An 11,593-nucleotide genomic window follows, 5' to 3' on the forward strand; every position below is an offset into this window, starting at 1 on the left:
GCTGTGTTTTTTTCTCTGTCTCCATAGCTGAATGCTAACCCTCTCTCTCTGATCCTTTTGCAGTGTTACTTGTACCTCTTCTACAGCTCAGCAAGGAAGGTGAAGACATTTGTACTCTTTTTCTCTGTTTGTTTTTGCAACCTTTACTTGTACGGCTTAAGGAACCTCTGGCAAATTGCCTTTCACATAGGAGTGGCATCTCTTTCTTCTTATCAGATACTGACAAGGCAACTTGTGGAGAAACAGCCTGACTGGGGAGTATGAAAAATAATAATAATAATAAAAAAAAGCAGCTTTGGGGGATACTCTATTTTTACAACTTTTTTTTTTTTGTATTAAACCAGACAAAAAATAGCTTGGAGTATTTTTAAAGGTTTGTGACAATGGTTATTGCAAGGAAGAGATTTCAAAAGCAACTTGGAATAAAGTAGGGTGCTGTAATCATGTCAAACATGCAGTGAGGAATGTGGCTGGGTTCAACGTGGTAATTGTACATGGTAAATCTTGTCAGGTATCATCAACAAATGGAGGTTGTCCTTACCATAAACAGATTTTTACTCCTTGACTAATACCATCCAAGCAGCATTTTGCTATTTGTCTTACTGGCTTTGCAACAGTTTGGCAGCTCAATTTCTTACCCTGCCAGTGCTTCTGAAAATGCTAAAATTGTTTAGCAAAATGAAGACAAAGTGGTGGGTAAGATTTCTGTCTGTGAAGTTTCTTAAAGCATCAATATTCTTGGTAAATGTAAGTAGAGGAGCTGTTTGCCATTGTGAGATGAGATCAGTATCAGTGGGAAAAATGGTAAGGATGAGCTTCAGGGTCATTTTTCTTAAGTTTTGAAGGAAAGGAAAAGGATTTGGTGCTTTTAAACATAAAGGCTATAAAAATCTCCTGGCTAAACAGTGCATGGTAGTTAAGTCTGTGCTCATTTGTAATTGCAAATAGGCTTGGGGCAGCATAAAATAAACCAAGTGGAGATAAGTGATCTTTCAGATCAAATGGCCTTTATTTCCTTGGTTAAGGTCACTCTTAGTATAAAGGCAATTCCATGTTTGCTTGGTCTGTACAGCTAATAAATCTTCCAAGCCTATTTATGACAGACCACTGACTCTTTCACCTTTTTTTAAAAAAATTGAGTAATTGGTGAGTAGAAAGCTGTTTCCAGTAATGGAAAGCAAGAGCAGGTTCTCTTTACTGTATAAAACACCTTTAGTTAATGGTGTTGAGTTCTTAGACCAAGCTGAATTTATTGTTGTGCAATTTGGAATATAGTACTTAAAAGCTGAAGTTCTTAACCTCTGCTGCACTGGGCATTCTGGTGTGTAATGGGCTGAGCTGCATAAGAGCATATTAGAACACAGATGAATAGTTTAGGGTGTCTGGTTTTTAAAAAGTGCACAGCATTTTGGTGCAGCTGTCCTTGAAAGGTTGTAGAGATTTAAACTGAGAAGATGTAGAGAACTGTAGGTGTGTTACTGTGGAAGTATGGTCCTAGATTTTCTGTTTCTTTTCTTAGGAAACTCTTTTCTGGTCACCTCATTTCTTACACCAGGCATCTTGCACCAAAGATTTCTTTTCCTCTGACACAGTCTCTACCTCTGGTGGTTGCAAAGAGATTAACATGATGCAGAGTTGTCTTCCTGAGATTGCAGAAACCATTAACACTTATTACTTTCTTGCATCTCAGTGAATTTCCCCAAAACCTCATGATGCAAAACATCAGAATCAGTGGACTTACAGACCAGGAGCCTGTGCTGATGTAACTTGGAAGCACTTCTGTGATGCAGCTGACTGCACAAAGGGCATCATTAGGCAGCCCAACAACCTGAACAGTTTCTAGGATGTCAGGAGACTTGGTGCCAAGCTTTTTCTGGTAGTAAAATGTAGGTATTTCTCCTCCATCCCATTTTAGCCCATTTACTGTAAGTAACACAATTAAATCCTTTCAGCTGTGAGACATGGGCAAGTAGCACTGATGGAGCAATATTTTAGCCAGCCTGTTAAGAAAACAGCTTGAGCAGTGAGTGTGCCATAAGGGAACAGGGTTATAAGAGAGTGGATTAAAGCTGTTTGTCATTACCCTGGTTTTCTGCCAGAGTGTAAGTGGAGAAATGAAGCCAGAATTCAGCTGTTGGCCTTAAAACACCCAGATGACCCCACAGATGTGGGGGGTTTCATACTGAAATTTTGATGGAAAATTTTCATGCTGTTCAGCCCCACTTGTACTTGGTTAGGTGCTCTTAGAGACTGCAGGCAACTCAGTTTCTCTTATCAGTTTTAAAACCCACTAAAAAAAATCTGAAAAAAAAAAAAAAAAAAGACATTCCCCAAAATCTTATGACAAAAACATAACACTTTGTGAAAGATGCTGGTATCTGGTGACTGTGTTTTCCAGGAGCATAAGATGGATATCAGCCCAGGAGGTGACCATGAGGAGTTCATCTTTGGGGAAAAGATGAAGTATTTTACACAACAGATTGAGAAAAGGACCTTAGTGATAGAAGCTCCCTGCTCTTATCCTTGTAGCCTCAGTCTGACTGGAGAGTCCAAAAGAGATTTATTCTTTCTCCATAGCCTATAGCAGAGCATTTACAAGAGGGGCATGGAGCCAGTGGACATTATCTGACTTCTGTCATTTTTGTCTTTTGATATTATCTCACCTTATATTGAGCTGTCTGGAAGAAACTGTGATGTTTCTGTTTTTTCCTGAGCATCTGACTGTTTGCTTTCTCCCAAAACAAACAAATCCCCATGGCAGGTGATGCTAACAACAGCTCTGCAATCAAGTGGTAGAACAAAGTGTTCAGAAATCTCATGTAAGTCACATAATTAAAGTGGGTAAAGGTTACATTCAGCTTTTCTTGGATACATCCTTTTTTTTCCCTGAAAATATTTCAGTAAAATCAAACAAAACCAGTTGGTTCATTTCTGCCTTCATGCAGGTTTTAGATGGAGGATGCTCTGTTCAGCTATTGGTTTTAATCCCTTTGCAACCTTTTTTTCCCCCTCAAATGGTGTGTAAAGCATATTAAGGAATCTGTGTGGATTATAACATGTGTGTCAGTGTCTGCACATTTGTAGGGGATTGTGATTTAGGGGTGAGGCAGAGTTTGACCTATTTTTTCCTCTTTTTAATATGAGGATTTTGGATGGCTTCCAGATCTGTGGGGTATTTATATGGTTACACTTTTCTGGTGAAATAACAAGGGGAATAGGATAATTCCCATTGATCTCAGTGCTTTAAGATTTAATAAAAAAGGATGACTTGCAGTTTGAGTACATGAAATCTGATGCATAAGTGGGATTATGCCTGGGTTGAATCAAATCCCCCAACAGGAATCCATCCCTTTTTGTTTGCCTTTAAACTGTTTAATGACATTTGGATTGCATCTCCTTAATTCTGGCAGTTTTCAAGATAACTCTTTTGGAAACTCTTTTTTTTTTTTTTTCTTCACCCAGCAGCTCAGTGCAAGAAAACTGGCAAAGAATAAACTTCATTAATTTAAGGATTTGCAGTGCTAAGTCACTTTATAAAGATGATAATTTCCTTTGGGGTTTTGTGGGTGTTTTTTCCTTCCTCCCAAGGATCTGTTAAGTTTATAGAAGGTGGGCTGGTACCTTTTTAGACATTTTGCACTGTATTAATAATTGAACCTGTGTAAATGTGTATAAAATGAATTTGCATGTATATGTATATATGTACATATAGCTAATAAATGGCTTCTTTTGTAATGGTTGTCTTCATTTATGGTTTTGAAAGAGTTGAGTGGATTAGAAACAAGGTTGATTGGCCATCTCCTTTTCATGTGCATCTTCAGTGGCTCACAGGGCAGTGATCAAAACACTTTGAAGAGAAGAACTGAGCTTGTTCTTAACAAGGAGCTTCAAAACCAGAGGGGTCTTGGATGCTGTCATGGTGCCTGCTGGGTTGCACAGGGTTTTCTGCAGAAAGAAAACCCCATATGAATTCAGTATTCTGCTCTCTGAGGTAGTGTGCTCTTAGATCTCCCTGGGTTTACACTGATGTGTTGTGTTCAGAGCGGTTTAGGAAGGATTTTTATTCCATCATCTACACATTGAAGAGTCAGATTTCTCTTCTGAACTGTAAATGTATAAATTTATCTATAGAAACACAGAATGGGTTGGAAGGGACCTGGAAGATCATCAAGATCCAACCCCCCTGCATGGGCAGGGACACCTCCCACCAGCCCAGGTTGCTCCAAGCCCCATCCAACCTGGGCTGGAACACTTCCAGGGATGGGGCAGCCACAGCTTCTCTGGGAAACCTGGGTCCCTCTTCCAGTTTAAATCCATTACCCTTCATCTTGTCACTCCATGACCCTGGATAAAAGTCTCTCCTCACCTTTCCTGTAGCCTCTTCAGGCACTGGAAGATGCTCTTAGATCTCCCTGGAACCTTCTCCAGGATGAAACCACCCCAACTCTCAGCCTGTCTCCATAGCAGAGGTGCTTCATCCCCCTGATCATCTTCGTGGCCTCCTCTGGACTCTCTCCAGAACTTCCATGTCTTTCCTGCACTTGGGGGCTCCAGATTTGGACCCAGTACTCCAGGTGAGGTCTCACAAGCACCCCCCACCTTGAGAACTGTGTCCAGTTCTGAAGCCTTCATGGAACTTTGCTTATCCAAGCCACAGACTGCAGTCAGCTGTGACATTATCTCTCTGTAGCTTTAGAAGTCTTTTCAGCATCATGTTTTATGGCTTTTCCTGCAAAACTTGCACTTTGGAGGGCTGAAGTTTAGGAAGTAAGATGCAGCATGGTCCCAGAGGTTCTCTCCCAACTGTCTGGCAGATTCTGTAGTTTGCTGTTAAAATTTCAGCCTAATCTCTTTACTGGAGCCAAGCTAGTTAATGGAATGAGTTAATCCTGCTTACCAGTCCCAACTGGGAGCTTGTAGACTTTTCTTTGCCTGATTTTAGCCACTTTGGCTAAAGGTTCTGACTCCATAGGAATGAATGCCTTGATGTGACAAAACTCAGATTCCCCACCAGCTGATTGTGATGGTTTCAGGGGATGGGAAATGTCCTTTGGGAGAGGGGCACTTCAGAGGAGCCTCCTTAAGGAGGAACCAAAGAATCTGGTAAAAACCCAACAGTTTTGAACGATCTGGGCTTGAGGGATGCTTAGAAAGACTCAGAGGGGGGGTGTCAGGAGGAGGGGTCTTTTTCCAGTGGTGCCCAGGGACAGGACACGATGTAACTGGGACAAACTTGATCCATAGGAAGTTCCATCTCAACATGAGGAAGAACTTGGTTATTTTGGAACTGCCCAAAGAGGTTGGTGGGGTCTCAATCTCTGGAAATATCCAAATCCCACCTGGACACCATCCTGTGCCACCTGCTCTGAGTCAACCTGCCCTGGCAGGGGCTTGGCCAAGGTGATGATCCCCACAGTCCTCTTCCTTCCCTCAACCTTCTCTCCCTGTTTCTCCCCAGGAGATGCAGCACAAGCAAAACGTGATGGGAACCTTTCACTCCTTTCTAATGTGTCTAAAGTGAAATATTTTCTACTCTCTGAGGTTTAATCTCTAGCAGGGTGTAAGTTATGGGGAAAGAAGCTCTGGGAGAGCTTCAAATTCTTCAGCAGGATTCTTCTGCTGGAAAGGCAGAGCCCACTCTTTGCCTTTTGGCCTTTTAGCTTTGGAGCTTGCTGAGCTGTTGGCTTGGGGCACAGAGATGTCAGCAGGAGGTTACAGGGCTGCAGAACTCATCCCTGGGCTTGGCAGAAGCAGCAGAAGCCATGGTGTGGCCCTGGCAGGAGGACAGAAGCAGAAGAGAAGGTTTGGGCAGGCAGAAGGAGGTGATGAGCAAGAACTGATGGCTGGGGAGGGAGGAGAGCACCTCGGGCTTCTGAACTGCTCTGCCCTTTGAAATTTAGATGTTATTTTTATTCTGTAAATAAATGGTTGCTCAAAGGATGTTTCTTCTCAAGATGCCAACAGAGAAGAGCAGCAGCCTCTCCTTTACTTTTTTTTTTTTTCCCTTTTCCTAAGGTGAGCTGGAAAAAGCAATTATAACTCCCTTCTTCTTTTGAAGATGCTGATAAAAGGAGGTGGGAGGATCAGAGGGTCCCTGTGCCAAAAGGAGAACAACTCCTCAAGTGATAGAAACACGTGGGGTTTTTTATTTTTAAAACAAAGTAACTCAACTTTGGCTGTGTGCTGACTTTCAAAGGTGACCTAATTGCATGTAAAAACAGGCTGGGGGGAGAAGGGGGAAGGAAACAGTGGCCAGAAGAAAAAGAACAGCTTCATCCTGAAAGGTTCTACCTCCTCAGGATGCTGGCTGGCTCAGCTCTTGTCTCCAAGACCCAAACCAAGGCCAGGAGGTGTGGAAAGGTGAACAGACTCCAGCACTGGGTTTTTTTGAAAGAAAAAATAATAACCCAACCCTCCTGACCTCAGCTGTGAGGTGCATCTGATGGCTGAGGGGGGGCACAGAGGTGATTCCACCCCTCTTGGCTTTTACAGGCACCTCCTGGTTGACTGCAAATAAATCTCTGCTCAAGGGATGACTTTCTGGAGATCATTTTGGGAAGAAGCAATCTGAGGTCAGCAGGAAATGAAGGTGTGTTGGAGCTCCAGGTGTGGGGGAGGAGGAATGAATCCCTTTCACTTTTTCTTTTCAGAAAAGCTTTACAAAGCTCTGTTTTTAACTTCCAGCAGTCGAGTCAATTGCTGTGCACTGCTTTTCCTCCAAACCCAGAATCACAGAACCACTGAGGCTGGAAAAAAACCTCTGAGATCATCAACTCCATCCTCTGACCTAACCCCACCACATCAGCCAGACCATGGCACTCAGAGCCACATCCAACCTTTCCTTAAGCACCTCCAGGGATGCCACTCCATCCCAATACCTGATCACCCTCTCCATAAGGAAGTGTTTCCTGAGATCCCACCCCTGGGCCATGCCCTCACATCAGGATTTTGGTAGCAGAGCTCCCAGTGCTTAATGGGATCCTGGGAGCCCTGGCCCAAGGGGGATGAAAGTAGCAGGATGGGGATCAGAAAATCCCCAGGCTCTGCCTCACCTTGGGTTTTTTTGTCTTCATCTATGGTAGGACTAGAGGGAATGGCCTGAAGTTGCACCAGGGGAGCTTTTGTCTAGATAGTAGGAAGAATTTCTTTACTAAGAGAGAGGTCAGGCACTTGAAGAGGATGCCCAGGGAGGTGGTGGAGTCACCATCCCTGGAGGTGTTGAAATATGTGTAAAGGTGGCAATTCAGGATGGAGCATGGTGGGTTTTTTCCATGTTGACAGCGGGACTCTTAGACCTTAGAGACCTCTTAGACCTGGGAAGTGTTAGACCTTAGAAGTGTTGATCAGATGGAAGGCAGAAGGATTCTGCAGAGGGACCTGGACAGACTGGAGAGATGGGCTGACTCCAATGGGATGAGCTTCAACAAGGCCAAGTGCCGGGTCCTGCACTTTGGCCACAACAACCCCATGGGGAGCTCCAGGCTGGGCACAGAGTGGCAGAAAGGGACCTGGGAGTCTGGATTGCCAGGAAGCTGAACATGAGCCAGCAGTGTGCCCAGGTAGCCAAGAAGGCCAATGGCATCCTGGCCTGGATCAGGAACAGCGTGGCCAGCAGGTCCAAGGAGGTGATTCTGCCCCTGTGCTCAGCCCTGGTGAGGCCACAGCTTGAGTACTGTGTCCAGTTCTGGGCCCCTCAGTTTAGGAAGGAGATTGAGGTCCTCGAACAGGTCCAAAGGAGGGCAACCAAGCTGGTGAAGGGACTCGAACACAGATCCTATGAGGAGAGGCTGAGGGAGCTGGGGCTGTTCAGCCTGAAGAAGAGGAGGCTCAGGGGAGACCTCATCACTCTCTACAACTCCCTGAAAGGAGGATGGAGCCAGGCAGGGGTTGGTCTCTTTTCCCAGGCAACTCTCAGTAAGACAAGAGGGCAGGGTCTTAAATTGTGCCGGGGAAAGTTCAGATTGGATATTAGAAAGAATTTTTTCACGGAAAGGGTGATCAGACATTGGAACGGGCTGCCTGGGGAGGTGGTGGACTCTTCGTCCCTGGAGACATTTAAAAAGCGACTCGATATGGCACTCAGTGCCATAGTCTAGTGACTGTGGCGGTAGTTGATCAAGGGTTGGACTCGATGATCTCTGAGGTCCCTTCCAACCCAGCCTATTCTATGATTCTATGATTCTATGACCTCTTTTCCAGCTGTGGGTGTGTGTGATCAGGTGTGACCTGGCTGTATGCATGGGGTCAGCCTTTTCTGCAGGACCAGCCAGAAGTTTGGCTTATCTACCATGAGCAGAGCCAGGAACTGGGGCATCCTCCTCCCAGAACATGGGTCCCCACCCAAGGTTGTGCCTTCCACCTGGGCACAGGTTTCATTTGAGGAACATTCAGATGATACAGAGGAGGAGGAATCCGTGATTCTGGAGGCATCTGAGGAGCTTGCAGTGGAGGGAAGCTGGGTGACTAGTTTGGACTCACAAGCCAGAAATTGCCCCAGAGTGTTCCACATTGCTACTGAAACTTCTGCTTTGTGTCCATCCCTTGCATCCCAAAGTCATTTTTCTCTCCTTTCTTGGAAACTTGTGACCAGGGCTGGTTTGCTCTGCAAATCCTGGGGTCAGAGCAAAGAGGTGAGAAGCAGTAGCAAGGTGGTTAATACATTAAACCCAGCAGGGAGAAACCCTTGTGAGCCCCCCCCTGCAGTGCTGGGTCCAGTTCTAGAGTCCTCAACACCAGAAGGACACAGAGCTCCTGGAAGGTGTCCAGAGCAGAGCCACAGAAATGCTCAGAGGGCTGAGCACCTCCCTGGGAAGCCAGGCTGAGGGATTGGGGTTGTTCAGCCTGGAGAAGAGGAGGCTCCCAGGTGAGCTCAGAGCAACCTTCCAATATCTGAAGGGGCTCCAAGAAAGCTGGGGGAGGGCTTTGGACACAGGGGGGTAGGGAGAGGAGAAGGGAAATGGGTTAAAACTTGGAGAGGGGAGATTGAGGTTGAACATTAGGAGGAAATTATTTAATTTGAGGGTGGTGAGAGCCTGGAACAGGTTGCCCAAGGAAGTTGTGGCTGCTTCATCCCTGGAAATGTTGAAGATGAGGTTGGATGGGGCTTGGAGCAACCTGGGCTGGTGGGAGGTGGCTCCAGGAAAGCTGGGGAGGGATTTATTTTTAAGGGTGTGGAGTGATGGGCTGAGGAGCAATGATTTAAGCTGAAGGAGAGGAGATTTGGATGAGACACAGGGAAGAAAATCTTCACTATGAGGGTGCTGAGCCCCTGGCCCAGGTTTCCCAGAGAAGCTGTGGCTGTCCCATTCCTGGAAGTGTTCCAGCCCAGGTTGGATGAGGCTTGGAGCAACCTGGGCTGGTGGGAGGGGGTTTGGAACAAGATGATCTCTGAGGTCCCTTCCACCCCAAACCATTCTGTGATTCATTCCCTGATTTCTGTCAAATCTTCTGTTAATTGTCAGGTGCTTTAAAATGCTGGCAAACTGCAGTCACCTGTGACAAAGGGACAGTTCCTGTGAGTTCTGTGGAAGTGATTCCTGTGGGGCACAAACAAGAGTCTCTGAGTGGCTCTGGTGTGAGGAACTCAGCCCTTACAAGACCTCGGAGCAGCTCTACAGGCAAGAGATGATCTTTAAGGTCCCTTCCAACCCAAACCATTCTATGATTCTGTGATTGTGCCCATTTCAAGCCTCCTGCACTAAGAAGCTCTCTCTGCAGGTTGGATGGGACTTGGATCAAGCTGGGCTGGTGGGAGGTGTCCCTTCCCATGCAGGGGGTTGGAATGAGATGATTTTTAAGGTCCCTTCCACCCCAAACCATTCCACGAAGCTTCCTATACCCCCAGCCCCAGGACAGGCACATCCCTGACTGCTCCCTACCCTCACACAAGTTTTTCCCTTCCCCCCAGGTGTGAGTTTGGGGAAGAAAACCGGGAATGTTCAGCTGGAAAAGAAACAACTGATAATAAACCTGCAATGTCACCTCTCACACTTTCTGCATCTCTCTCTTGCGAGCACTGGGAGGCAGCAGTGTCCCAGCTAAAGCTGCCAGCCCAGCCTGGGATGGAAGCCAAGGAACCGAATCAGGGAACCTCCAGAAATTTTTTTTACCTGCTTGTAGGAATGCTGAGGATCTCCCAAGAGATTCGGCTGTGGGATTAATGACACGGAGATAAAACACCCTGGAGAGAGGAGCAGAATCACTTGAGGGATGCAAATCCACTTCCTGAGCTTGGCTGATTTGTCAAAAGCAAAGTCACTGCAGCTGCTTTCTTTTTATTATTTATTTTTTCCTTCCTTTTGGCTTGCTTGCTTTTCAGGAACAAAGCCTCTTTCTTGCTGCTAAATATTGACACTCCAGCTCTGAGCATCAGGGCTTTGTTCTTGGCCTGAGGGATTCAGGAAGGGACTGGAGGGTTTCCAAGAGAAGAAACCAGGGGATTAATTAGCAGGAAATCTGGAAACTTAGGTGCTTGTGTTCCTGGTATTTAACCCAGCTCTGCTTGGCTGCTTGGGAAGTGAAGTCGGATGGGAAGGGATTTGAGGTTTCCTAAACTCTGCTAATAAATGGGTGCTGCTGCCTGTGCTGGGGGTGCTGGGGGTGTTAGTTTGGAGAAGAGGTAAGGGGGGGTGGAGGGGTAGAGGACTGTCAGGGTTTAACACTGACCCAGCAATTAAACCCAATAACAGACGCTGCCTGTTAATTCTCCTTCCTGATAAAGAAAGGAGAGAGAATAAGGGAGAGAGACTGAGGGGCTGGAAACTAAACTACACAGCTTGAATGAAACAGGAATGATAAATAGGAAAAATGACTAAATCTATACAAATATACAGGAAAATTGATCCCAGGTTCCTCCCCTTTTCACCCCAATAATGTTCAAATTTCCACCAAAGCTGCAGGGCAGCCCTGGGAAAGTCCAGGCTGGAATCCTGGGGTCAGCAGCAGTTGGGAGCTGGAGGCAGGAACACAGAGATTCAGGCTGGGATGGATCAGGAGCACAGGCAGAGGAAGGGATGGAATCCTCCCAGGATGCTGAAGCAAACAGGAACGGGGGAAGAAGGGGAAGCAGGAAGGGGTTTGACCCTGGTGATCCCTCCAATTTATCCTGAGTATGAGGTGTATGGGATGGAATACTCTGTTTGGTCAGTTCTGGCATCTGTCTTGTCCCTTCCTCCCCAAAGGAGGGTTTCAGGTGGGACCTCTTTACTCCTTTTCTCCTTCTGGAGGTCAAAATGTTCCTCAGAGCTGAGCAGTGTCCCTGGTTCTGCAGCCCATTCCCAGCTGGAACTCTAAACACCCAGAGTTCTCAGTCCCAGAGCAGCCACTGCCTGAGAACCTTGCTGTTCATTTCAGCAAGTGCAGCTCCTTCCAAGAGACTGAGCTGAAAGCAAAAGTACCAGACAGAAAATCCCTTTATCCTGGCCCAAACCAGGACAAGGACAAGGTGAGGTTGCTTCCAGGCAGGACCTCAAACCTTGCTCTCTGTCCTGGGCTGCTCAGCACAAAAGCCTGAAGTCAGCTGGAAGCTCCCAGTATCCAAACTGGTTTGGAGAGATGGTTTGCTGGTGCTGAGAGGGACTTTGCAGCATCCCAT

The 11,593-nt window shown here is 46.2% G+C and overlaps 1 protein-coding gene across 5 annotated transcripts in view; it reads left to right on the plus strand.

Annotated features, from left to right (window-relative positions):
- The window catches only part of SEC22C (SEC22 homolog C, vesicle trafficking protein), a 31,308-nt gene extending 27,573 nt beyond the window's left edge, over positions 1-3,735 (plus strand). For all 5 annotated transcript variants that reach the window (XM_030445466.1, XM_030445468.1, XM_030445469.1 and 2 more), the window contains one exon: positions 64-3,735. In XM_030445466.1, the coding sequence (XP_030301326.1) occupies positions 64-264 (201 nt within the window). In that variant the 3' untranslated portion in view covers positions 265-3,735. The remainder of the gene's footprint in view (positions 1-63) is intronic.
- The last annotated feature ends 7,858 nt before the right edge of the window (positions 3,736-11,593 follow it).

This window comes from Calypte anna, chromosome 2 (assembly GCF_003957555.1).
Source record: "Calypte anna isolate BGI_N300 chromosome 2, bCalAnn1_v1.p, whole genome shotgun sequence".
NCBI classification, from domain to species: domain Eukaryota; kingdom Metazoa; phylum Chordata; class Aves; order Apodiformes; family Trochilidae; genus Calypte; species Calypte anna.